At 43.6% G+C, this 27501-nt stretch overlaps 2 protein-coding genes across 4 annotated transcripts in view; one reads left to right on the top strand and one right to left on the bottom strand.

Moving 5' to 3' along the window:
* ATXN1L (ataxin 1 like) overlaps positions 1-12450 on the bottom strand; it is a 29080-nt gene extending 16630 nt beyond the window's left edge. Inside the window, exons 1-3 of one of the 3 annotated variants that reach the window (XM_004431803.3) lie at positions 12358-12450; positions 10363-10430; positions 1438-9148 (exon numbers count right to left, since the gene is read on the bottom strand). In XM_004431803.3, coding sequence (XP_004431860.1) covers positions 6965-9031 — 2067 coding nt within the window. In that variant the 5' untranslated portion in view covers positions 9032-9148; positions 10363-10430; positions 12358-12450 and the 3' untranslated portion in view covers positions 1438-6964. The other 2 variants (XR_015549143.1, XM_087419997.1) reach the window with 2 other exon arrangements.
* Positions 12451-12573: 123 nt separating this feature from the next.
* On the top strand, positions 12574-26981 carry LOC106802032 (IST1 homolog). The gene is made up of 10 exons (XM_087419996.1): positions 12574-12957; positions 14918-14956; positions 16047-16173; positions 18943-19123; positions 19903-19990; positions 20473-20556; positions 21324-21434; positions 24171-24359; positions 26010-26055; positions 26516-26981. Exons 3-10 carry the CDS (start codon positions 16086-16088, stop codon positions 26704-26706), a joined length of 978 nt encoding a protein of 325 aa, XP_087276122.1. The 5' UTR covers positions 12574-12957; positions 14918-14956; positions 16047-16085; the 3' UTR covers positions 26707-26981.
* Positions 26982-27501: the final 520 nt, after the last annotated feature.

The following is a 27501-nucleotide window of genomic DNA, read 5'->3' as shown; positions in this document are numbered from 1 at the left end:
AGGATGCAGTATTTAGACTAGGTGCTGGCTACTTTTCCCAGCAGAATTCAGTTTGTCCAACTTAAAATTCTATCCCAGACAGCAATCAGCTGCACTTAGGAATATGTTCATAGAAATAGCATTAAGGTCCATAGCACCAAAAAACTCATGTTTGAGAGAAAAGGTAATCCATCTTTTTATTTATTCCCCAGAGCCAAGGAGATAATAAAACCCATTGATGGAGATCCAGAATTAAGGTGATATGAGAGCTCACATCAATAGTGGTCAAGACTAGAGCAAAATGACTACTCTGGCAGTTTGTAGGACTGCCAAACCATGGAGGAGACAAGAGCTGAGGTCATTTCTAAAAAGCTTCTGTGATGGTACAGAACAAGCACAGAACTTTTCCTTAGCCTGCACTAAAGGTTGTGTACAGTTGAGATAATTATAGATCATGTGGTCCAGAAGGAAGTGCCCTAGTTAAGTTGTAGCCAGAAAAATAACTATGCCAGGAACGGGTACCTCTTCCAATATCATAAAAAGGAAACTTGGACCCCTCTCTGACCACCATAGGTTCAAGGCTATTTAATAGTGTTAACTGACCCTCGACCAAACTAGGGTTAATTCCTACCAGGCAGGCTGAAATATTTCTGTTCTGAAAAATAAATTTAATAAGCTTATTACAAAGTACTGGACATTTAAAAGAAAGTATTTAATTGAGCCAAATGCCTTTCTCTCACAGAGCTCCATACTGAAGTCCTACTTAGGATACTTCAAACTGGGTGCACACTCACTATGTGTCAAAGTTTATTCTGAGAACTTTACATGGATTATCTCTAATTTTTAAAACCAACTATGAGTTAATACAACCTCGGGAGTTATACACCTGGATTTAAAATTCTGCACTGCCATTTAATAGCTGTGTAACTTTGGGCAAGTTACTAACCTCTGTCTCACCCACAAAATGGAAATAATAGTACTAGCAACAAATGATTGTTTATAACGCACTTAGGATAGTTTGTGGCACATAGTAAGTGCTCACTAAATGTATCTGAGTCAGTATCATATATCTGAGTGTTTCACCTCTTACTGGTGGCAAGCTTTCTAAGAAGTAGTAACAATGATTGAAGCTGACTTATTCTAGTAATTTCTGACAGTATTCCTGAGGAAAGAAAAGAACTGGAGAAAGGGCCAACAGTGAGGATGTCTACAGGTTCTTGTGATTGATTGTGCTAGTATCTAAGTCTACTGGTAGACTTCTGGGTCTCTGAAATAACATGCCAACAGAATGTGCATACCTGCTACAGGACTAGCTTGCACAATCTGCCCCGAGCCCACCACAAGAAGATAGGCACCATTTGCTCTCTATTACAAGCTCTCCCACAAAGGGCTTCTATCCCCCCCACCCAATGGCCACCATCTAAGGCTGGGATAGGAAGAAGGCGCAAACACCAAAAGGAAAAGCTAGTAGTTTATATAGATAGATATATAGATATATAGATATTGATATATATTGTGTTTACATAGTCCACAAGTTAAATGCAGGTATCCATAAGAAGAGCATTAACAATAAAAATACAATCTGTGTGTAGCCAAGTACAGAGACTTAAAATGGTAAAACAGCAAAAAGGATCTCACAAAAGTACAAATATACAGTACAAATTGATTTATTTAAAACAGTTACAAAAAAGCACAACAAAATAGAGATTATCCTTAGAATTATTAATGCTTTGTTAAAGATCAGGTAGGATTAGAGGGTAAGAAATGGTATTGGGTGGGGGGAGCACCTGACTAGTTCTAAGGCTTTAGATACAATGCAGTTGATTACATATTAATTCAGCCATTACATACTGGGGATAGTAGTTGGGGGATCAGTAATTTATCTACAGGGAACTCCTACACAAATCAGATCCATCCAGACCTCCCCAGTGCCATCCTTCTCTACTCCTCAGGACCCTAAAGCCACCTGGATGACAACGTTCCCATCCTCCTTTCTCCACCCCATTCCCTATCCATATATTCTTCCCTCCCCTAAGGTGCTGTGCAAGCTGAGAGCAGTCTGCTCTCTGCAGCTGGAACATATACTGTTTTGGCTACAGGGATCCTGTGTGTGACTAGGAAGGTTGTAGGGGACAGCCTTATTTTTAATACTTCAAGTTTGCCACGAGTACAGTCAGTCTCTTCCCCAACACAAGATTCTCTCAAATGTGAGTATCAAGCAAACGAGGGATGAACCCCGTCTTGAGCAATACCAGCAATGCACTAACCACTCACAGCTCACAACTACGTGCAAACTCCCTGTCCAGGGAGTGGGTGTAAAACCACTGTGTCATCAGCTCTCTCTCTCTCGCTCTCTCTGAAGATGAAGAACCTCAGTCCCCATGACAGTCAAAGACAGAAATAAATGCTTGCAAGTTTGACAATAGGTAAAGGCACATGGGCTGCTGCCACACACACTGCAGACAGGAACCCAATTTGAGGCCATCTTCACTGCTGGGCATTTGCAGTAGAATGGCTTTGGGATCACACAGACTTGGAGTTTGCAATCTACTGGGGGAGGATCTAGGCTTAACAGGAGAACTAATAAAGAAACCTTAGTGTGAAAAGTGCATTTATTACTACTGTTCCTGCTGGGGAGGCTCAGCAGGGCAAACCGCACCACCTCTCCTCCTTCCGCCCCAGGCACTGTGCATAGTCTGCAGGTAAGGAGAGAGTGCAGTCAACTCTAGCATCTCAAGGGCCAGTGTCATCCTAGGCCAGACCAGGCTTATGGCCCAAAGATGGATCCTAGAGTTGAAAGAATAACTGACAGCTACAAAGACCCAGAAGCTTATTTTATTATTGCATAATGTGGGAGGCCTTCCCTACCCCAAGGGAAGTTGGAAGGTGAAGGCTTCCTAGCAAAGCGCTAATAGATTCCTGGTCAACACCCAACCTAGCACGGTTCAGCTCTTCAACTGTAGTGTATACTTTCTCCCATCTGGAAAGTATTGTAGCTTCAGTGTGGTTTAGTAAACTTAGCCCTAGGAGACCAAGAAGTCTCCCTAAAACTTGGCCTCTGCCCTATTTACTTTGCTTTTAAGAATGTGACCTATCTTCCACGGCCAATTCAATTAATCAGGTTATCTGTACTCCCATGGACCCAGGCCATTTCCCAGTCAACCCATGTCTACCCTTCATCTCCAGTGTGATCACTCAAGTCTTTAACATGCCTACTTGTTGCAGGTTTAAATCATACCACCATCCTGTGCATTTCCTATGATGCCCACTGTTAAAAATAAAATGCAACCCCACTTAAGGGGCTATTTTAGTCAAACTTCAAGCCCTCTTCCAACCCCAGAATCCATATAACTGGAGCCAGATGAATCTCCCTGGGACACTGACACAGGCCCTAATCTGGTTCCCCATCATTTATTTTTTAAAACAGGATACAAGATACCACAAAGGAAAGAAGTTAATACACAGAAAACCCCACTAATAGGACCTGCTTGTTTCTCCCTCAAGACAGTCAGATATTTGGAGCCAAAGGGCTCCCAACAAGCACTGAAGCCATATCCCTTTGGATTCAACAGCCCACCAGCAGCATTTCATACTATCCCTATTCAACATGACTTTACTATAAAGTAACACTTGCACATGTAAGAAGGGACAGGATGCCTGGACTTCATCTACATGGCCAAAGACATGGAAGGACAGGCAGATATAACAGGCAGCAGGCAGGACAGTGAGCAGACAGCAGCAGTGGCAAAGCAGCACAGACCAAAGCCCTTGGTGTTACGACCAACTGGGACCAAGAGTGTGGAAGGTCTGTCCAGATCTGTTGGGGCCCCTCCCCTTGGGTACAAGTGCTCAGCTCTGAACTCCCCAATTCTGTTCCCCATGTTACCTCCCTCCCCTGTGTACACTAATCCTGATGGGAATGATGATCCAAGACTTGGATGTATTACCTGTCCTTTACCTGGTTTCCCTACTCCCAAATAGGTATAGGCATTTCTGTTTAGGGCCAGAGTCAGCATTTCTCCTTTCTATCCCTAAGCTCTGGGAAAGTCCAACCAATGACAAGGGACTGGCTCTGGCCTTCTTCAATTGCCTGTTCCCCCTAAAGCTGACACCTTCCCACAAAAATGCTTACTCTCTCAAAACCGCTCTTAAGTCTCTTGTGAACTTATGAAATTCCTATAAGGAACAACGGACAGACCATAAGTTACTCTTATTTCTCATGCCTGGAAGAAAAGACTGAACAAGAGGGAAAAGGTAAGGGGAATGCCACAGCTCTGACCAAGATTTAGAGCACAGAGCTTCTTTTCCTGGGGGACCATCCTTTAAGAAAGACACCTCCGCAGTGCAGCAAAGTCAAGTATTACTATATTACATATGCATGGCATGGTACTAGGGGAGCTGCTAGTATTGCTTCACCAGCAAGAGACAGAAGAGGAAGGAACAGCAGAAAAAAACCAGGGCCCAACTTGCCAAAGTTCACAAGATTTTCTCTTTCCAGGATTAAGTGGAAGTTACCAGGCTGGGAAGTGGAGGGTTACTTGATTTAAACTACTTGGCCTGTACCTGGTTAGACATAGATTTGCTTCCATAAGAAGGAAGCTTAGTTGGTGTCCTTGGTGGACATTTCTTGAGTGTCTAATGTGTGCATGTCACTATATTCAGTTGATAAGGCTTCCTATGAGGAAGGATGTTTCTGAGAAACCCGTGCAAATAATAATCCCTAGGAATGAGCTGCTCATGGAACAGCAAGAGATGAGGCCTTCTCCTGGGGCTGTCATCTGAGAGGTTTCCTCAAGACTCAGCCCCACAGGGCCCCACTGTAGGAAACAGGCCAGAGAAAGCAGCATCAGAGAGAATGGGGGACAGAGAAGGGAAAGGACATGATCCCAAATGCGTACAAGGTTGAGTGTTCACCAGATAGGGTTGGTGTTTGGTTCCGAGATGAACCGGAGACTTAAGTACTCGTGGTCAGGTCAGCAGTTTCCTTTGGATGGGCCTCCAAAAGCTGACTGGCTAGGTAACTGTTCTCAAGGAATGAAACAGCAGAGTGTAGGGCTTGTAGCAAACAAGCCAGTCTCAGTCACTTTGTTCCCCCGGGAGAACAACCTTTAGCACCTGAACACTAAGAATGACTCCATTCTCAGAACTCCCCCTCCCCCCAGGAGGTAGGTAAGATTATTTATCCCCATTTGGCAGCTGGGGAGGAAGTGAAAGAGCGAGAGGTCACAAGACCTGCCTAAAGTCTTTGACAGGGCAGAGATCAGAACCCAGAGGTTTGGGACTCCTGAGGACAGGACAGGCCTCAGGCAGTCGACCTCTAAAGGAAATGCCAGGATCATACCCTCGGAGAAGCCTCACCAGAGAACGGAGTAGACAATACCCTGAGTTGCTTCAAGAGTCTAAAGACCCTTGAAAAACAAACAAAAAACCCACCCACCGACATGGAAGCTAGTGGGGGAGCCTAATTCTCAATACCCAATAGAATCCCACAGTTCAAGCTGATGCTAAAAGTTGTGAAGAAAAAGTAGGCTTAAGACACAGAGAGGGACAAATGCAACTAAGATTGAAAATACTCTTTGCAGAGGAATACTCCACCACCAAATGAAATCTAGGAAACTTCAGGTGCTGAAATGTTATCAAGACTATCCCAGAACCTTAGAGCTGGCTGTGGGAGGAGACGGCTTGGAGAAGCCTGAATGCTGGGAGCGGAAGTGGAATAAGACGGAAGAGGCTGTGTAAAAATGCCAGGATGGGCATTGCCTAGCCAGGTGTATCTGCCCTGAGCCAGGGCATAGCTCCCTTCTTGTTTCTCCACCAAGCTGTTCAGCTACAGAAGAGGAGGGGCCATGATTCTGAGTTTTTAAAAATAGAGAATATAACTGAAGGGGAAACCAGAGAGACCCCCACACACCCAAAACTAGAGGTCTTGGTCAGAGCAGACAAAACCAATTTTGCACAAGGGGAAAGGCAGTGTAGCTACACATTAGGCCCAGGTCAAGACACCATGCAAAGAGGTTAGGGCAGCAGAAGGAAGGGAGTAGTGCAGGCACTTAGGCACAACATAGACAGACAGAGGAGGGGTGTAGGGGCCTGGGGAAAAGGGTCCACTGGTTCTTTCAAAAGTCACCATTACCAACTAGAGATTCAGTACAATTTTGAAGCAGCTCTGGCATGCTGAATAGGAGCTTTGTTAGGTCAGCTACCTTTCCAGAAGCCCTGCCTAGAGCCCAGTCAGCCTGGCCATCAGGTCGTTCTCCCAAAGTCCCCCAACTGGGTCCTCACCAAGGCAGTACTTCACTATGAACCCTGGAGGGGCTTCTCTCTCTCCTGGTGCTAGAAGCCTTGTGCCAGGAATGGTGGACAGAGATGGGAAATGGCTGAAGCAGAGGATCAAGCAGAGTCCTATAGATGAGTGCTCCTCCCCCACAAACCCAGCCATAGACATCTGGAACAAAATTACCCTTTAAAGTGCACAGCTCTCAAAAGAAGAGTTCTGGGTGGGAACCCTCTTATTTCCAACCATGGGGCCTCCTGCCCTCTCACCACAAAAAAGAAAGGAAAAAAACTTCAGACAGTTGAACTGCTACTATAAGCTGTGGATCATCATTTTTGGCTCTTTCTTTGCTCCCTCCCTCTGCCACCTGCTTCCAAAGCCTGACTTTCCCCTTGCAGGAGCTAGGGATGGAGAGGAAAGAACAGGGAGGCCCTGATATTTGGAATGTTTCTTATTCCATGTGCACCCCCTTCCTTCCTTGGCCCAGGCCTGCTGTTCCCCATCACAGCACCCTCTAGGGCTGTCCTGAAAGGATGCCATGGGGTAATGAGCAACAGACCCTGTCTTGGGAGGCTGCCTTCATGCCTCCTCTTTGCCCCCAATCTCACTGCCAAGAGAGCCATCCCCTGCTCGGCATGTGCAAATCCTCTGCCTGCTCACGGTGAGGCCCAGCTTTGGGGTAAAGCCCCAGTCCTGTTCTGGGAGAGAAGTTCATTTTCCTGCATTGGAACGCCCTTCGATGGATAGCTTTACCTCCTGTGGAATGAAAGAGGGACGGAGCAGCGCAGCCCGTGCCTCCTCCCCTTGCATGCTGTATCTTTGGAAGCTCGGGGCTGGCCAGCAGGCCTGAGCACCAGGCTCTGGCTGCGAGGGCTCTACCATTCGGGAGCCCTCGCCAGACGGCTGGCTCTTCCCCTCACTGTCACATTGCTCTCTGGGTCCCAAGACCGTCCTCTCAGGCCTTTCTCGGGGGGGACCCAGCTGGCCTGGGGGAGCACAGCTGGCCTGAGAAACTGAGTTACTGTTCAAGCTCTGTAAACTGATAGAGATGCAGACATCTCCCACCTGTAGCCGATGGCAGGGTAGAGAAAAGAGCTGTGCAGTCCGCCCAGGGCTGCAGGAGGACCAACCCTGGCCATATACAAAAAAAGGGTGCTCGGGGGGCACCTCAATGCTCACTTTGCTCTGCTGCTCACCAACCACGAAATGCAGCATGACAAATCCAGGCCACTGGCTTTCTTGAATGTCCACGACTGTGCTAGAGTCAATCTTCAGCCCCCCACTCACTTCGGCACTGCGCACAAAATCTTGGGTTTGGAGGTCCTCCACTCGCTTCAGCTCTCCCGTAGCCAGCTGGATGATGGCGCCTTTCATGAAATGGGAGGGCAAGTGGGAGGAGGTAATAGGGGGTGGCGTTGGCTCCTTGTCTGGGAAGGTGGTTCTGGCCTGCATGTCCAAACTTGATGCCACCAGGATCTCCGAGCCCATGGGCAGCAGGCCTGGGTCAGTTCCAGTGGGCACCAAGTTGCCATTGGCTACAACCATTGCTTTGGGTAAAGGTCTATGTTTCACCGGTTCCTGATGGGATTGAGGGTAGAATCCTCGGGCCTGATTTTTCTCGGCCATCTCTGCTGGGTTCCTGGCTGACCCTCGCCCCTCACCCTGATGGTCAGGCGTATGATGGGACAGGTTGAGGGGGCTGGGCTCATCCTTCCTCTGAGCTGCCACCACACGATAGTCCTGAGAAGCTAAAGTGCCAACCACTCGCTGGACCTCGAGGTCGGTGTCTGGGGTCCCTCGGTGTGCTGGCACTGCCACCTCCACCCGTGTAGTCTGAGAACCTGAAAACAACTGTCCATCCACCACACAATCTACCACTGGCACCAATCCCTGGCCTTCACCCTTGCTGTTGGGGGAGTCCAGAGCTTCACTTTCCCGTCTTACTAAATTTCGCTCTCGCTGTCTCTGTCCGTTGGCAGGGGCTGCTTCCAGAGTAGACTGGCCCTCCTGAGGGCTAAGAACTGGGCTGGCACCTGCTGGAGGGGTTTCATGCAAGGTGTACCCAGCAGGTAGCCTGGACATTTGATAATAAATGGGCATTCGGCCTGCAGCGAGGTCCAGTGGCTGAGTACTTGAGTGATGTGGCAACTGCCCAGGTGGGGAGGTGGCAGAGGGGACTTTGTTGAATGAATGGGCCGGAGATGAAGCCTGCGGGGGAGGAGTGGCTCCTTCTGCCAGGAGTGAGGCATATGGCACAAAGTGTGGAAGGTGAGAGGTGGCGAGGTTGGCAGAAGGAGAAAGGAGGGGACTTGGTAGGAAATTAGGTGGCACAGCATAGGGAAGGCTATAAGGAGACCCAATAAACTGCAGAGAGGTGGACGGGAGCTGAGCATAGTGGATTGGGGGATAGTGGATTCCTGGATGCTGAATCAGTGAAGACGCTACATTAAATGTGGGGGGCAAGGGGCTCATGTTCACCACGGATGGGAGGCCAGTTGGGGAGAAGGTGGCAGGTGGCACAGCCACCTTATACAGCATGCCATACTGGTCCACTGTCAGACCAGTGATGGCCTCAGCTCCATCACCCCCCAGGCTGACTCTGGCTCCTGCCTGGCTCTGCCCGGCCACCCCAACCCCTCGGGACCATTCAGAAGCATCACTTGAGGGTGTGTGGTTAGTTGAGCAGCTGGTAGTTCTCCCCATATCCTCGCTGGTCACGGGGAGGTCTCGTTTCTTTGGTGGAAGGCATTCCTGACTCCTCTCATGAACAGGTTTCATATTGCTTTGTGGTGTTCCTGGAGCCTGGAAAGGGTCGGCCTGCTCCTTGGGGCATCAGAAGGGGCTTCTTTGTGGCTCCCCTGCAACCCTCTCTGCTGCTGGCTGGGGTGCCCACATCTGCTTGGGAACAAATCAGAGGCAAACAAAAGTAACCTAGGGATGAACCAAGTCAAAGGAAATAGCAGGAACTGTGCCCATGGAGGAAGATGTAACAAAGGAGACCACTGGAAAAAAAAGAGGTATGAGAGAGGGGCAGGCAAGGATGCTACCCTCCTCGCTCATCCAGCCTAGGACATGAAAGAAACAGGGAAACCACAAAGAGCTACAAAAACAAGCATTCAATGATGCATAAATAACCTGTGGGCTCTACAAACCCAGAGAGACCAACAGCTTTGTGATTAGTCATGTCTCTGATGGGGACCTTGACTTTTCAGTCTTCTCCCCTAAGGGGGATTTGAACACACAGTCTTTGCTACTTGCTCTTTTTCCTAAGTTTCTCCTTTTGCTACCAGACTACTGTGCTATCTTCTTTCCTGAAATATGACCTCATCCTCACTTCCCTTCCCCAGCCTAATTTGAGTTATGATCTCATCTATCCCCACTCCCCCCACCCCAGGCCTGGCTAAACTCATCCTCCTTTGCCTCATATCACCATTACCTCAAGGACCCAGGGGTCAGTAAGTCCTGAGGTCTGCTTGCGTCTTGTTCTTTTAAACCTTGCTTCCTAAACATGTTATGGAAATTAGTATCTTCTTTGTCCCATGATATACTACATTCAAACTCGGGCCCTATGGGGAGAGTGATTGTACTGTGTGTTCTACAATTTATTTGTTTCTCTTCCTCCCCAAAGAACAAGAAAACTCTTCTGACCTCACGTAGACTTCTTGTTCCCTAGTCTGGCAAGACTTCTTTTCTTCTCACCGACCACCTTCAATTTGCCTTCTTCATTCATTCTCTTTCTTTTATCCTTTGTGTTTTCTTTTGCCAATGCTTCCTTTTCCATTGTAGGTCTCCTCTAAGAAACCACATCCTAAAATTCTGGTTCCATTCCTCCAAACATGCCTGTTTATTTCTATCTTAGGGTCTATATGATTCATAAGAAAGTTCTCTCTCCCCTTTCTCTTGTCACCTTTCATACACACTTTTGTCCACTGTTATAAAGTATCTTTTTGGTGTGAACACGCCAATGCATATAAACTTTGTCACCTGTTTCTTCCAACCAAGCTCCAGTTCTTCAAATCTGAAAAGAGATTTCTATACACTGTTCTATTTTTCCACTGTTGAATCCCAGATGTTTTTCTGCAACAAGGTATCCAAAGCACCTGTATTACCTGAGCTTCCAGTGGTGCTTCTGAGCAGCTGTAATAAGAAGCAGTGTCCTCCCCCCTGGCTTGGAAGCCTAAAAGACAGAAATAGGAATAAAATAAGCAGGATCCTAGCCTCTGATCCTTTCCAGGGTCATGAAGAAAGACATTAAAGCCCACAAGTCTCTGCCTCGTCCTCTTCTCCAGAGATAACAGCACATATATCCAGAGTGCTCAGGCAGTTGAATAGAGAAAAATTCATCTCTTAAGCTCTAATTTGTAGGAAGACATCCCTGGAAAAAATTTTCCATGTATCAAACTTCACTGTTTTCCTTTATATCATATTTTTCATTCTCTAAGTGTACCTATTTCCCAAAGGTTAAATTTACTTCCGATTCCAATTTCAGGTAAATGCACAAATAAAAGTGGAAGACTCAACATTGTTCCCATGTGAACAATGGGAAACAGGAAAAATCAACTTCACAGATTTCGCTTTTATTCAGGGCTGATGAAAACAAAGATGTGGAGGTTATTTAAATGAGAAAAGTGGCACTAGAGGAAAAAGAACAATTATTTATGTTTCTGGGGCAGAAAAAGAGGTCAAGGGGGAGTCACTCAGGGGGAAGCCTTCTTAACAGATTTTCAGAGTAATAAAATGGGCTCGTGTGTGTGTGTGTGTGTGTATGTGTCAAATTTTCTGAGTGACAACTTTGTACCAAGTACTGAATCAGGTGTGACAGAAACTGAAAACATTGCTTTTGTCCTCCCAACAGTAGCTAATAATGGAACTCTGGTAGCTTTGGTAGCTAACAATGGAAGAAAACTCACGCTAAACCATCAATACGTGAATCTACACATGCCAGAAACATCAAGCACTGAAGAATGGAGCCTTAATCTCTGATAACAGAGAAAGCAGTACTGATCAGTACTCTGAGAAACTACCCACTGTGCTGATCAAGTCCTACAGAACACTGCAAGCCTCAAATCAAACTGAAGGCAACATTTATCTCTGAAGATTGGCAAAGTGCGGATGCACAAAAAAAGATGACGAGATGGGAAAACAAGATGGAAAGACAAATTCCTAGTTCCATAAACAAATTACACACTGGGTACAAGTCTTGCATCCCTTCTCCGCCTGAATTCCAGTACCTGAAAAGCACTTAGCTTTCTCCTTCACTCCCAACAGAAATTGGGGTCACGTCATCAATCCCAGAATGATCCTTGCTCTCTGCATCTAAAACATTAAAGAACACCTGCCTCTAGGTCACTGAGGGGTTAGCCAAACACAGGCTAATAAAAGGACTTAAAGTGGCAAGAGGTCTGCAGGAATGACAACAAAGAGCCAAGCCTGTGCACCAGGTTCCCACAACACAAAACACATTTCGGAATCTGAAACCTCGGCCTCTGAAGGGGCACACTGAGGATTTCTCAAGGGGAAGACGCACTGTGACTCCAACCGAACTAACGGGGAAGAGGGACCATTCCAGACAGCTGCCAACGCTGCCAGCAGAGCCAGGAATCAAGAGGCTGAACCCAGCCCGAGACCCGAATTGGCTGAGGGCGAGAGCTGCGCCCGCCAGAAAGAGAGGAGCTTGGAAGAGACTAGAGACTACGGCTTCCCATGATCCGAAATCCTTGCTCCAACAAGGGTAGGGGCGGAAATTGTGAATTCTGCGTGTAGAGGGTGGGGGTTGACCCTTCAAGCAGAGGGGCAGGGGCGAGGCCCCGCAGGGGATGCTTCCTTGTTTGGGGGCCTCTTCCCGCCCGGAGGACTCGGATACCCCGGCCCGCGGAGACACAGTGGCGGGGACGCCAGGGCCTGAGGCTCCCTTCTCGGCCCGACCGGAGAGAAGCGCAAGGGGGTCTAGGCGCGGCCTCCTTCGCTCCCTCGGTCCGCAGTTGTCGGGCCCCGGTCCAGAGAAGCAACGGGCTCCAGGGGGCCACTTCCTCCGGAGCTCCGAGCCCAGGCCTGCTTGGCCTCAGTGAGGGCGGCCGGCGGTCCCCACTCCAGGCGACACTCACCCGCCCATCTCACGGCGCTCCTCGGGCTCCTCTCGCTCGTCCCGGAGCCGCCGACACCACAGCCGCCGCCATCCCCAGCCCCGGAGCCGCCCCACACCCAGCGCCCCCCAGCCGGGCGCCCGGAGATGGCGTCAAGCGCGTCCCGCCCCCGGCGCGGGTAGATTGCGTCACGGCCCGGGCCGGAGAGCGACGCCCAGGAGTACCCGGGAAGGGAGGGGGCTGGCCAACCGCCCCTCGCCCCCAGCGCTCTCCCTAGTGGGAAAACTAACTTCTGTTTCGGGGCCGGGTCACGTGAATAGGGCTGGGCCCGGCCCCCTCACCCTGACCCCACAATGACCCCGTAATCTCTTTACTCCAGTAAATTCCGGGGGTTCCCAAATAGAACCCTGGGGCGTGGTCATCAAGAGACCCTCATTTCCTGGACTTCCCGGGCCCAACTCGTGAAGCATCGTCTTGGGAACCTCGGGAACCCCGAGGCAACCCGGGCCCAGGAGAGTAAGCAGATGCCCCTGGACATCCAGGGTGGAGATGGGAGCTCTTTAAGAGTTGAGGGCTCTCTGAGGGGGATGAGAATGGACCGGACCCAGGATTTAGAAGAAGGTGAAGCAAGTAGTGGGAGACTTGAAAGTCTATGAGGAATGAGAGGAAGGGGTTGGGTAAAGTGGGAAGCAGCTTGGTTTGGTGGAAGAGGGCTTGACTACTCAATGAAGTATTAGGTCACCATTCATTGCCAAGTAACTAGTCGACTTCATAGTAACATAAACATCTGATTAACTTAAGTGGAAAAAAATGAACACCAGATGAATTTGTGCTTTGATTACATCTATGTAAAAAAGTAGTTCTGCGTACAAATACAAACTAAACTGAAAAAGAATAGGTTTAACTTTTGGAGAGATTGGATTCCGAGTGGATTTTTCCGCTTTCTGTTTCTACAAACTCTTTTCAATAAATAACAATTGATTTTCATTTGATTTAAAAAGTACTGGCTGGGCTCTGGTCCCTACTTTGTAGCTGTCTGACCTTAGGAAAGTCACTTTGCTACTTTAGAATTGGGTTCCCACTTCTGCAAAATGAGGAGCTTGAACTAGATGGAGTGGGAGTAAATGTAGATAGAAGAGCTCTTTAAACATTTTAAGTGAAAAAATAAGCAAACTTGCACAGTGAGATATCATGTATTTAATATTAAAAGACATAACATTACAGTTGCATATATTTCCGTATCTGTACAGAAAAGGAGTAGAGGATATGTAACAACTAGTTAACTTTGCTTATCTCAGGAGAGGAAAGTGGAACTGGGTGGTGGCCAAAAGGAACAAAAGGGACTTATGTTATTATTTGGATTTTTTATGAGAATATTATCTTAGAAATATTGAAATGAGTAAGTTAAAATACAAATAAAGTATATGATCTCTAAGATTCTTTCTAAGGAAGACTTAGACCTCAATTTTATTTTCTCACCTGGGTGGGCACAAAGGATCATCAAAATTATTGAATGCCACATACACACACCTTGCACCAGTGGGTAAAACATGGTGAAGTTGCTGATCGGTTGCCGTGTAAATCAGCAGAGGGCTTTGCTTTGTGAATATTAATATTATTCATAACAGTCATTTTCTCTCTCTGTTTGGCCAAGAAGGAAGTCCCGTGGTCACTCAGTGATTCCGTTTTAGCACTAACTGGCATTCTGGTTTCTAGTTCATTGCTTAGCTCACTAAACTGGCATTAAAACTGCCGAGGAGGAGGGGGAGGGGGAGGGGGAGGGAGACCCTTGGACCATCCAGGTGTAGTTAACCATAGCCAATTTCTCACAGAGAGAGAGAGAGGGAGAGAGACAGAGAGAGAGAGAGAGACCCTTGGACCATCCAGGTGTAGTTAACCATAGCCAATTTCTCACAGATCAAGATACACTCTCAGAGAGCTGGTTTTTCAGACAAAGTTGAAAAAGTGGACAGAGGTAGATGCAAGCAAAAAAACTTTTTTGGCTAACAGCCATTAACATAATTACACTGTGCAAAGGCATGTCTGATTAAAAAAAACAGGTTGTTCTGATTGGTGAAACACAGGTGATTTCCTGGTTTGGTGCTGTAGTCCCAAAAGGGTGGGTCATCTCTCTGCTGAATCCTCTTCTAGAACTCCTTACTCCAAGCAACCTTCATTTCTTTGGTGGTACATATTGACGGTAGGAAGTTCCATAGTGACAATTTGATGGGAATATTGGTGATAAGTAAACTAATATAGTTTTTTAGATTTAAAACACTAAAATAACCAAAAGTTACCTCATTTCTCCAAAAACTTGTAGTATTCTCTGGAATCTGGATAATTCCCTATTTATTTATATTAAGTAAACCCAGGGTCTTATACACTGTAACTGACTCAATAAATAGTCATTGAATGAAATTTCACAAAGATATCCCAAACTGGGAAATTTTCCTTGCTAATTCTTTTGCTCCCATTTCCTCATTTCTACTCTTCTCTATTTTGCCTATTTGTTAGCTGTTTTTAATCTTTCTCATCTGAAAGTCCTTTATTTTCTTTCACCAAGTCTTTTTTTTCCCTACAGAGTTTTAAGAACGGATGAAGCGAAAGAAGATGTTTAAAGGTATTTGGGGACTGAAAAGTTAAACTTCAATCTGTTTTGTCCACCTCTTCCCTTTCCCTGGATTCCTATTGCATTCCTTTGATGTGTGTAGATTGAATGTGTGTGATAGGAGAGCTTGAGGTACTCTGCTGGAAGGAAAACAACATTGACAAAACCCTGCCGTGCTGGTTATTCTTCGCCCTAAGCAGGCATGAGTTGCACACCAGCTCCCCGTGTTGCCTAGTTCCTTGTTGGTAATTTTTCGAGACCTGAAGTACAGGCAGGGGAAGCTCAGACAACTATCCCAACTCTTTTTGACATTAAGGGATCAAACCAGAGAGAAGTGCTGGTGACTTGGGAAACCATGTGTGTCATAACAAGAGGAGTAGGTGGCTTTTTTCATAACGTCACGTGTTGCTGCTTGTATGCTTCCGCACGTAGAGTTGTCATTTTAGGAACAGAACTTTATCTTTCGATGCCAATGGCAGAAACAACTCATCTCAGCGTACAATGAAATTATAGAAATACCTAGCAGATTTAGCTTTCCCTAGAAACGTGTTGGTGCCTGCTATTAGATTATTTTTCAAAAGCTTTTCTAGATGTCCAAATGTAGAAATGTGCAGTTTTCAACCTTCTGTTGTATCTACTTCTCTGAACAATTCTGTCCTCATTTCCACGTGCTTTTAATGTTATGTGATCTCTCCAGATTTCGATGGGGATTTCCCTTTCAAATTCACTAATATTTTATTTAGAAAGAGGTCTTATAATTTCTCCATAAGTGAGTAATATGTCCTTTGGAGAGGGGAATCTCCCTTCGTTGTCTGCTTCCTCAGACGCTTACCAAAGACTTTCATTTTTGTCAGAAACTTCCTGCAGAACTCTCAAAGGTTGCAGTAAAAACATTAATGATTGGAATAAACTGAAGGAAACCTAACCCTTATGGCAAGAGTCATATCTGGGGAATTGGTCCACAGAGAAGCAAGTGCATTCAGGCCATTACTGGGCAGCCAGGAATTCCTTTCACGGGGCTTCTTGAGTGAATAAAGTGGATGTGGAAAAACTAGGGCTCCCATGACACTGATAACTCTCTTTCTCTGGAAAACTTGCTCAGCAAGGTGATTTGCGAGCTGCTGTGCCTTGTGGTGAAATCATGTTCAGCTCTGCGTTCAAAGCTGATCGCCTTCGGGTCAACTTGGAACTGGTTGTCAATCGCCTAAAACTCTTGGAAAAAAAGAAAAGTGAGTAAATACTTCAGGCAGCACAGCAAGCAGCCTCTCAGATCACTGTGCAATTCACCCACCCCCCTAGGTGATACATCTCCTAACACCTTACTAAGCAACTTTGGAATTTAAAGGAACATTTCTGAGTTGTGGGAGTGATTATTATAGTAATCAAATCATTTAAAAGTTTCCAAAGGTTTAAAAATCCAGATTACTGGACTTCTCTCCACCAAGGCTGAGAACTTTATGTAGTCAAGTCTTTTCTTTTTTTTTGCTTTTTTATAATTTTATTTATTTATTCATTTTTCCCCCAAAGCCCCAGTGGATAGTTGTATGTCATAGCTGCACATCCTTCTAGTTGCTGTATGTGGAACACGGCCTCAGCATGGCCGGAGAAGTGGTGCGTCAGTGCGCACCCGGGATCCGAACTCCGGGCCGCCAGTAGTGGCGTGCGCGCACTCAACCGCTAAGCCACGGGGCCGGCCCTAGTCAAGTCTTTTCAAATGTGCAGTAGCTATTAAGTTTGAGCTCCCAGGCAAATTTTTCTGGAAGGGCTTCCTCACCATTTTTTCAACACACACACAAAATGCTATTTCTTCTATCAGGTGACAGCTCAAGTAGTACTACACCCATGAGTAGGGGTGGTGGCTGACGTCTTCTTTCTTTAAGTTCAACTTATTTTCTGTTGCCTTTTGCTGTTTCCTCATTCCACTGGGTCACATGAGCCATTAACCCCTCAATAAACTGCAAAACTGATGATCTCTGATTATGAAGAGGATTCAGGTGAAACAAGTATTGCATGTAAATGCAGTTTTCTCAGTGCTCTGTAAATAGCACTATTTACTATTGAATTACCATAATCTATTGGTAGAGAAGCAGGTGTTACTCAAACTTCCAAATTGATTTTTGGGCATTCTTTAGCCAAATCTTGCAGAGGATGTTTGGTCATTACTTAGATACTTAGATAATAGGGGCCTAAGGGAAGTACTCAAAACAAATGAAATTTAGGCAAACCCAATGTTACCATTATTGCTACCATGAACAATGAGGATGACGTTGATGGTGCACACAGAACTTGTGAATTTTAAGCTGCATGCCCACATGTTCTTTTATGTGATCCTGACAATCCAGTGATACATATTACTATCCAGATAAATTTTATCCTCTTCTTACAAATGAAGAAATTTAAACATCGAATGTGTGAATGATTTGAGATAAATAAGGCAAATTAGCCCTGTCTTACCTAAATTTATTTCTTTTTAAAAGGAGATAATACTCTCGACATTCTGTCACTCCAGGGTTCTGTTTATAACACAAACTCTAACCTGGGCACAAAGTAAATGTTTGCCTAGGTTAGTAGCAGTTTAGCATTCATCAGAAACAAGTCCAGGGCCGGCCCCGTGGCTTAGTGGTTAAGTGCGCGTGCTCCGCTACTAGCGGCCCGGGTTCGGGTCCCAGGCGCGCACCGACGCACTGTTTCTCCGGCCACGCTGAGGTCGTGTCCCACATACAGCAACTAGAAGGATGTGCAACTATGACATACAACTATCTACTGGGGCTTTGGGGCAAAAAAAAAAAGAAGGATTGGCGATAGATGTTAGCTCAGAGCCCGTCTTCCTCAGCAAAAAGAGGAGGATTAGCATGGATGTTAGCTCAGGGCTGATATTCCTCACAAAAAAAAAAAAAAGAAACAAGTCCAGTTCTACTGTGATTTCTTTTCTCTGCGATGTCTGGGGCAAAGAACATTTTCCTACTTTGGACTTGCCTAAGCAACCTCCCAAGCACTGCGCTTTGTGTTTATTTCAGATTCAAATGGAGTCTCATGTCAAGATTTGTTTGCAATGACAGAGTAACTGTCTATTCACGATTAGGTGGTGGGCATCATTTTTAGGGTATACTGGATAGACAGGGTATATAATTTGGAGGCTCAGGTTTTCCTGACTTATGCAAAGCCTGTTTCCCCAGGCTCAGTCATGAATTGATAACAGAAGGTAGTAAGACTTTACTTATCACAGTGGATTGGCATGGGACAGGTTGCATGTGTTACTTCTCCAACATGACCCTACTTGTTCGTTTTATGACATAATGTGGTGAAAACGCATAGGAATTTGCAGCCTGAAGATTTGACCTTGAATTCCAATTCAACCAGTTACTTCTAGTCATGTGACCATGGACAAGCCGTTTAACCTCTCAGAATCTCAATTTTCTCAGTTGTAAAATGCAAATAACATACAAACCCCACACAGGTGCTATGGGGATCAAATGGAACTGTATATATGAAAACATTTTTTTAAATACAAAGCACTTCATGCATTCTCCTTTTTTAAATAACTAATCTTTTTATTACAAAAATAATAAATGTTCACCATGGAACATTTTAGAACATAAAGTTAAGCTGAAAGGATAAAATAAACATGACCTGTGGAAGCACCCCCTAGAGCAGTGGTTCTCAACCTGTAACAGGTGTCAGAATCCGGAGAGCTTGTTCAAACACAGATTGTTGGGCTCCACTTCCAGAGTTTCTGATTCAGTCGTTCTGGGGTGGGCCCCAGGAATCCGCATTTCTATCAAGTTCTCACATGATGCTGGTATTGCTGATCTAGGGATGACACTTGGAGAACCACCGACCTAGTTCAAAACACTGATAACTTTATCTATGCATATATGGTATATCTAGTGGGCATTTTTGTTTATTTTTATAAAAACATTGTTTCACACTATCATGTAACCTGCCTTTTTATTCCTCTTTGCACACTCATTTTTCTATATGTGTGTTTTGTGCTGCAGCCCAGCAGGCCCAGAAAGCAAGGAAGGAGGTTGTCGGTCATCTGGCTGCTGGGAAAGATGAACGAGGTCAGATCCGAGTGGAGCACATTATCCGAGAAGACTACCTCATGGAGGCCATGGAGATCCTGGAGCTGTACTGTGACCTGCTGCTGGCTCGGTTTAGTTTGATCCAGGCCACAAAGTGAGACCTGTTGAACTTGTGTCATTTCTCAGGCTCAGAGGAGTGACAGGGCATCCCTTGTCACCTAGTGAAGGAGAAGGTGGGCTCTAACTCATTGGGACTGTATCAAAGAACTTTGTCTCTAATTTTTATAGGGAGAACCTGCCCTGCTTGAAGAGAATATGTCAGTCCAAAGAGCCATTTTTAAAACCAAATAGTTGGGCTGGCCCCGTGGCTTAGCGGTTAAGTGCACGCGCTCCGCTGCTGGCGGCCCGGGTTCGGATCCCGGGCGCGCACCGACGCACCGCTTCTCCAGCCACGCTGAGGCTGCATCCCACATACAGCAACTAGAAGGATGTGCAGCTATGATATACAACTATCTATTGGGGCTTTGGGGGGAGAATAAATAAATAAATAAAATCTTTAAAAAAAAAAAAAAACCAAATAGTTGTCTTTTCCTCCTTGAGCTGTAAAGATACAGTATAAACTTGTAGTAGAAAAGTTGGGAAGTACAGACAAAAAAGAATCCATAATCACCAAATCTGGAGATAAGAATTTTGGTATATTCCTTTCAGTCTATATATGTATACCTATATGTATCTATGTGTGTATAAACACATATATATGTGTGTATGTATATGTATACTCATATTTACATATATGTACATATAGGTTTATATTCTAATTTCAGTTTTAAAAAATTATTTAACATATTTTGAACATTGTCCATAGGCTACCTTTGAAGTAGAGAAAAGAGGGAAACATAAGCCCTGAATTTCATAGTTTTGTGCTTTCCTTAGGGAACTGGATTCTGGTCTGGCTGAATCCATATCTACGCTAATCTGGGCAGCTCCTCACCTCCAGTCAGAAGTGCCTAAGTTGAAAATAGTAAGTTTGACAAGTTTTAACTGCCTGTACAATGAATGTAGGTGAGGATATCACTGGTGTTACTCGTTCAGAATTGTAAGATTACTTAGGGAATCCTTTCTTCTCTTAAAAGTTAACCAAAAAAGTATTTTCTTCTCTTAGTCTCGAAGTGAGAAATGAATATACTTTTTTTTAATGGCAATGGTAGAAAAACAAAACTTAACTAAAAAAATAAAACTTGAAACTGGGTTTCTTTTGTGGAGGAGAGGGAGTGTCATAATTTATAAAGTGTTTAGAATTAAAGGTTTTCAGTTTCATTTATCAGATATTTAAAAACAGAGCAAAGCACTTGTTATTGTTGTTTTGAGGCTAAAAGAACATAATTCCAATGAGGGTAACATGAAAGTGATTGTTGCTCTTTTGGTTTTTCTACATCTAAAGTATATTTTCCATAACTTGATGAATTTTGCCTTTATTTCTTTCTTGGTGATGGTTTGCTGCAGGTATCAAATCAGCTGTGTGCAAAGTACAGCCAAGAATATGGTGAACTATGTCAAACCAATGAGATTGGAACTGTGAGCTCTCAGGTAGTACCATTTCCAAAGACACACATTTTTCTAAACCCCAAGTCCAGAAAAAGCTGAGCAAGCTCAGAACATATAATTTTGTGCAGACTTCAGAAAGATGTTTAGAAATAAGTTTTGCATTGGAGGCAGAGAACTTGGATGAAGATCTTGGACTAGAGAACTCAAATCTTGCTCAAAAAGCTAGAGTCAAGAAAACTGAGCTGATTTCTTTATTAAGAAAGCATACATTTTTCCTAAAGGTAACTGGCCTAGTAATACGAAGGAAGTTAATGAAACTTCGAAGTTTCAACTTTTGACTGTCTTACACACACATAATTCAGGACTGACGTTCAGCTGGGACGCGGAGATCTGGCTGAAGTGGTTGTTTCAGGCCGGTGGACATTCTCATCATTCAGGGTGTACATTCTGACTGGTTAGTGCCTTGCTGTACTGGTTGGTGAATATGTTGACTATCACGTCTGACATAATTCAGATACTTATAAAATCAGAATTCTTGATTCAAAATATTTTTTATTATGTTTATTTTGTTCCTCTTATTCTACCTGGTTTGAGGTTCCTTCACCCCAGTTCAGGGCTGTCTTATGATACAAGCAGGGCCCCTCCATGCTGTTGCTAAATTATACATCTTTTTAAAATCCTATATCTTACATTACAGAGAACAGAAAGATGAACAATGATTCAAAGGTGAAAGAGTACTTAAACTCTTTTTTGTTTCTTATCTTGTAGGTATGCGTGTGACCAAATTCTTTATGTTCTTTATTTTGCAGCTAATGTGTAAATTAAATGTAAACACTCTACCCCAGGTTCTAGTGGAACAGTACCTGAAAGAAATTGCTAGGAACTATAATGTGCCATCTAAACCCAAGGCAACCATTATGGTGAGTGCTTTCAAGAAGGGAGAATTGTCTTAAAGCCGAGATTCTTACTGTGCTCCAGAAGATTTTTTTCTACTTAGGAATGTGGCTTCCAGAGTAGCTTTTCTACTTAGGAATGTGGCAGAATTGTAAAGCAGGTGACATTTGCACCTTTTCTCTGCCCACATACTTTTCCTAACAGAACTTGACTTCTGTTAACTATCAGATACCCTTCTAAGTTGTTAACAACAGAGTAGAAAACAAAGATGAAGTCACCTAAAATGTTATACCCAGAAGTGTGTAAAACATTTTTAGTTCTTAAGATCTCAACTTTGTCCTGGGCATGTTTTACATTTTAATAAAGATCTCTGGAATAAAGGCTACAAGATCCAAAGGTGCAAGGCACTATTATTTAGTCTTGGTTAAGAGTATGAGTTGGGTAGTGAAACAACCCATATTCGGATCCTCACTCCACCATTTATTAACCGTGAGACCTCAGGCAAGTCTCAAAGATTCAGTTCTCTGAACTGTAAGAAGGTAGTTAATAATAGTTAATAGTTATTAACAAATCTCATAAGTTTGTTGAGATGATTAAATGAGCTAATAAATATAAGGAAATTAAATGCAATGCCTGGGGCCGGCCCTGTGGCTTAGCGGTCGAGTGCGCGCGCTCCGCTACTGGCGCCCTGGGTTCGGATCCAGGCGCGCACTGACGCACCGCTTCTCCGGCCATGCTGAGGCCGCATCCCACATACAGCAACTAGCAGGACGTGCAACTATCACATACAACTACTGGGGCTTTGGGGAAAAAAAAAAAAACGAGGAGGATTGGCAATAGATGTTAGCTCAGAGCCGGTCTTCCTCAGCAAAAAGAGGAGGATTAGCATGGATGTTAGCTCAGGGCTGATCTTCCTCACACACACACACACAAAAATGCAATGCCTGGCATGTAGCAAATGTGGTCAAGTTTAGCTTTTTATCATCATCATCATTGTCACGGAGAGTGGATTAATCTTCCTAAAGGTGGTCATGGACTATTTTGGGACAAGAGGGATTTCTCCCTAATACCTTCAAATTGCTGGGACAGCATATACCATGTTGGATTGTGGTTAAGCGGCACACTTGTCTTTTCTGATGCTTTGCTCCTGATGGTTTCTTGATAGAGACTCTTTTACTCTTTTTTTCTCTTCCAAAGAGTTACATGGTTTGTTGAAAAATGGCACATTGTAAGAATTTAGACAATACAGAAAGGGACTGTGAGGAAGCAAAAGCCACAAGAAGTGCCACTAGAGATGTGCTCAAGGGCTCAGGCTCTGGACCTCTTTTCTTTCTTCCCTATTCTCTAGGTGATTTCATCCAACATCACAGTTTTCAATTCCATGTTTATGGGGAGGACTTCCACATTTATATCACTGGCTAAGGCCTCTAGACTGATATGAACTCCAGGCTGATACATCCACACACCTTCTTGACTTCTTCACTTGGATGTTTCAGAAGCATCTCAAACTTAACATTTCCAAAAGTGCTCTCACCCCTTCCAACAACCTACTCATTCTACAGTTAATGGCAATTCTATGCTATGGGAAAAATCTTGATATCTTCCTTGACTCTTTCTTTTCTCTCCATCCTTAGGCCCCAGCCAATCTTCAGCAAATCCTGGTTACTCTACCTTCTAAATATATCCAGAATTCTGCCACTTCTCACTATCTCCACTGACACTACCCTCACCTCACCTCAATAATCTTTTGCCTGGAGGATTGCAGTAGCCACTTAACTTGTTTTTCTGCTTCTACTCCTCTTCCCCATTTAACTGAGGTTCAATATAGCACCTGTTGGTACCTAAGCCAGATCACATCACTCTTCTTCTTTTAAAGCCCTCCAGTGGCTTTTTAGAATAATAGGCACAGTCTTTCCTCTGACCAGCACCACTGCCCACACCCACTCTCCCCTCTTCTCTCTGGCCTCATTCCCTCCACTCTCCCCGTTGTTTGCTCTGCCGCAGCCTCTCTGGCCTCCTCGCGCTTCTTCAAACACATGTGCTGGTTCCCACCTCAGGACCTTTGTACTTCCGGTACTCTGTGTTCTCTAGCTATCTGCCTGGTCCCTCCCTCACTTCCCTCAGGTCTGTACTTAGATGTTTGTTCTCCTCTCTATGAGGCCCGTCTGGCTACCTTCTCTAAAATGTCAACCTCTTCCCTCTTCTCTGCTTTATATTTTTTCTCTATCGTTCCTACCTCTATCTAACATCTGTATAGTTCACTTAGTGATCTTGTTTATTATCTGTCTCTCCCACTGGAATATTAGTTCCATGAAGACAGGGACTTTTGTCTGTTTTGTTCACTGTAGCATTCCCAGTACTGTGCCTGGTTTACATTATGTGGTCAATAGATTTTGTCAAATGAATGAATAAATCCAGAGTTTACCACTGCTAAAGTTTGATAAACTTTCTCGTAGACGTATCTATGCATACTTACATCTAGCTCTTAATCATTGGTGTACCGCAGTGTCTGACCTCATAGGCACTCAAAACATAGTCATTGAAAGAGGGAGAAAGAAGAAGTGTGTGGGCCAGGAAGTCCTGAAGGTGGCTTTAACTGTCATTGACTTACGCTAGACTCTAAGCTTCATGAGAGCAGGAACCGTGTTTCTGTGCTATTTCTTCCCCTGTGCTTCCAAGAGTGCATAGTATGTAATAGGTCTGCAATAAACAAATGTGTAATAAATTGAGAGCCCAATGTGATTCGTACCCTCTTGCCTCAGGTTGAAGGCCCAACAGACCTCATCAGTATTGGGTTTACCAAGGATGTCAAGAAAGGTGCCCTTGGCAGAGGAGGTGAAACTGTAGCAGGAACTGGTGATCCACTTGGGACATTGCCAATATCTGTACCAGGGCCCTTACCTGTGCCATCCCCAGCTCCTAGTTTTTCATCCCTTCCTCCTGAAAGACAGGTCAGTATGGATAGGGAAACTGAATCTGGAATGGGCCTACAAACAGTGCTAGAGTATATTTCTAAATGGGCATTTTTAACGGTAAAATGATCTTTGTGAAGTTTTTTAAGGTCAAGGGGCATATTTGCAATCATTTAACTGATATTTGATGTGTTTTTATGCTGAACTAATGAGAAAATAGGGCTACAGTCTTTCATCAACCTCTTGACAATACGACAACATAAACTGCAAAGAACATTTATATGAGCTGGCCAGATTTTAAAGTCTTTAATGTACAGTGGTTTAGACTCATGTTTCAGATTAGATATATTCAATTTATTTGTAGTGAAAACAATTTGCTTTCATGTTGAAAACAGTATGAAAATACTCATAACTTTGTATAAATAAATCTGGAAAAGTCAAATAAGTGAGAACCAAAGAGCCATAGGTGTTAATTTTCTTTACTACTTGTTCCTTCAGTATGAAGTAAAGAGAAATTGTTCTATTCTTTTCACCTCCTGAGGCATTTCTGACCCTATGAAGCTCTTTTTTAAGATTTTATATTTCAGACATAGTTTAACTCTCATTTTCCTTGTTGAAATTATTTGTCTGAACCACACCTCGTGTATTGCTCAGCTTCTACTCTTGGAATGCAAGTCCTCTTATTTAAAAATAAAACAAAGAAAACTGTATTATGGAAAATTTAAACATATACAAATTTAGAATAATATAATGAACTTCTATCACTCAATTTCAACAGTTGTTAACATTCTGCTGCTCTTATTTCATCTATCTATCTCTTTCTTTTTTGGGGGAGGGAGAGAAGGAATTTAAAGCTCAGTTATATATATAATTTCATGTGTCAATACTTCAGTATATATCTCTAACACAAACCCTTTGTTTTTATAATATAAAACAATGTCATTATGATGCCTAAAACAATGAAAAATAATTCCTTAATATCATATAATACTCAATCCATGTTAAATTTCTCTGTCTCAAATACAGTTATTTTGTTGAAATCAAGATCTAAAAAGATTCACATATTGTATTTGCTTGATATGTCTCTTAAATCTTTTAATGTCTAACACTTCTTTCTTCCTGCCTCTCCTTCTTTTCTTGCCATTTATTTGTTGGAGAAAGAGTCCTCTGATTTTATTAAACTGAATCATCTTTTACAAGTAGCATCTCCAGGCTCAAAGATAAAACATTTCCAGATTCTTGTATGAGGCCATAGGTGACAGAAAAAGCAAAACCTCATAGTCACTCCTAAGACTCATTTCTAGAAGGCATAAAAAAAACAGCCTTAAACAAGAAGGAAGCTTGACTGTGATAAAGTTAATTTTTAGAAATATTTATGGAGGGCCGGCCCCGTGGCTTAGCGGTTAAGCGCGCGCATTCCGCTGCTGGCGGCCCGGGTTCAGATCCAGAGTGTGCACCGACGCACCGCTTCTCCGGCCATGCTGAGGCCGCGTCCCACATACAGCAACTAGAAGGATGTGCAGCTATGACATACAACAATCTACTGGGGCTTTGGGGGGAAAATAAATAAATAAATAAATAAAATCTTTAAAAGAAAAAAAAAAGAAATATTTATGGAAGTCTTACTATGAACAAAATACATGTTTGGACATAAAACCAATCACTTCCCAGTGGTCTTTTTTCTTACAGAATGTCTCCTATAAGAAGAATGATTTGCTTTCTTCACTGGTTCCTAGTAAGTATAGGGAATGCGGGTAGAAGTTAGAATTGCTTGAAATTTATTGAAGATATTTCAGTTATAAAACTATTCCTCCATTGGTGAGAGAAGTTTATTAGTGATTTACCAGGGGTACAGTGTGTTCCTTTATAGTAGCTAACAGTTTTCAAAGTGGATGTGGATCTCAAAGAGATCTTTAACACAAAAAAAAGTTTTAAAACCACTACCACACTAGATCATCCTGGCACATGTTATGAAAAATTGTGCCTTTTTTAAAAGTCTAAATTGCCCTTGAAGAAGATTGCAAACAAAATGTAACCACTACCACCATTTGCATGATGGAGGACTTGTCCAGTTTTCCAGCCGTGTTCTATGCTGCACTCTCAAAAGCAATAATAGCCTACTGTCTTTGAGGCTGGGATTTCTTTCTGGAGGACTTTATTGTTGTGACTTGTAATTACATTATTGAAATGAACAGGTCCAGGACTCGACCCCCAAACTTCTCCAAAGCCAGAATCAAGAGCCAGGATTGGTTTTGATAACTTTATGCTGCCTGAATTGCCTGACGTAAAACCTCAAGCAAGCCTATCCATTGACCCTTATGATTCTGAAGAAGTCGACTTTGAAGATCTTGACCGGAGACTTGAAATACTGAAGAAAACCACATAATTATTAGTCCTGGATTGAGTATTTGCCTGGGAATCAGAGCTCCTGGGCACAAATTTTAATATGGCCACCTGTGTGTGGGTCTGAAGTTTTCTCATTTACAATCCCTTCCATTTCTTAAATTCTATGGTTCTCTGTCTGTAATAAATGTGTATGTGTGTCTGTGCATACACATATAATTATTCTTGTCCCTTAAAATTCTATAATTCTTAGATGAAGATTCCTGATCTACAGAATTTTATTAATTGTAGTCAATAAAACTTTTGTTTTCTCCTGGATCCTTATTTCTCTCATAATTACCTCTTTTTCCAGGGAGAGAGAATGGAGTGTATTTAAATCCCACCCTTATGCTTACTAGCTATAAGATTTTTGGCAAATGGCAAATGGCAAATGGTCAGATGTGCGTGAGAGAGCCTAGAAACTAGAGGGATAAGTGTCTTTTTAAAAAACGAGTATGTTAAAGAAAGAATGTGTAAACACTGAGAGTGAATGAGAGAAGTGTTTTCAGGAAATCAGTGGAATCCTGTATACCTGGATACAAATTTAGACTCTGACACTCATTAGCTGTGAGCCTCCTTTTTCTCACCTGTAAAATGGGCACAATAATGAGAATTAAAAGAAATAATGTTTGTAAAGCTCTTTAGCACTCAGTAGGTGCTCAATAAATAGTTTCTTTTTCAGTTTCTATTATTTGCTAAGTTCTAGTGGACTAAATATTAGTGATTCTATGATACTGATAAAAGAGAGGCTGAGAAAACAATTATTTTTTTGTTTGTTTTTCTTTTTAATAGACTTTAT

Source organism: Ceratotherium simum, chromosome 30, assembly GCF_057802395.1.
Source record: "Ceratotherium simum simum isolate JZ-2026a chromosome 30, ASM5780239v1, whole genome shotgun sequence".
Lineage (NCBI taxonomy): Eukaryota > Metazoa > Chordata > Mammalia > Perissodactyla > Rhinocerotidae > Ceratotherium > Ceratotherium simum.
This window is presented reverse-complemented; position numbering and strand designations above follow the sequence as displayed.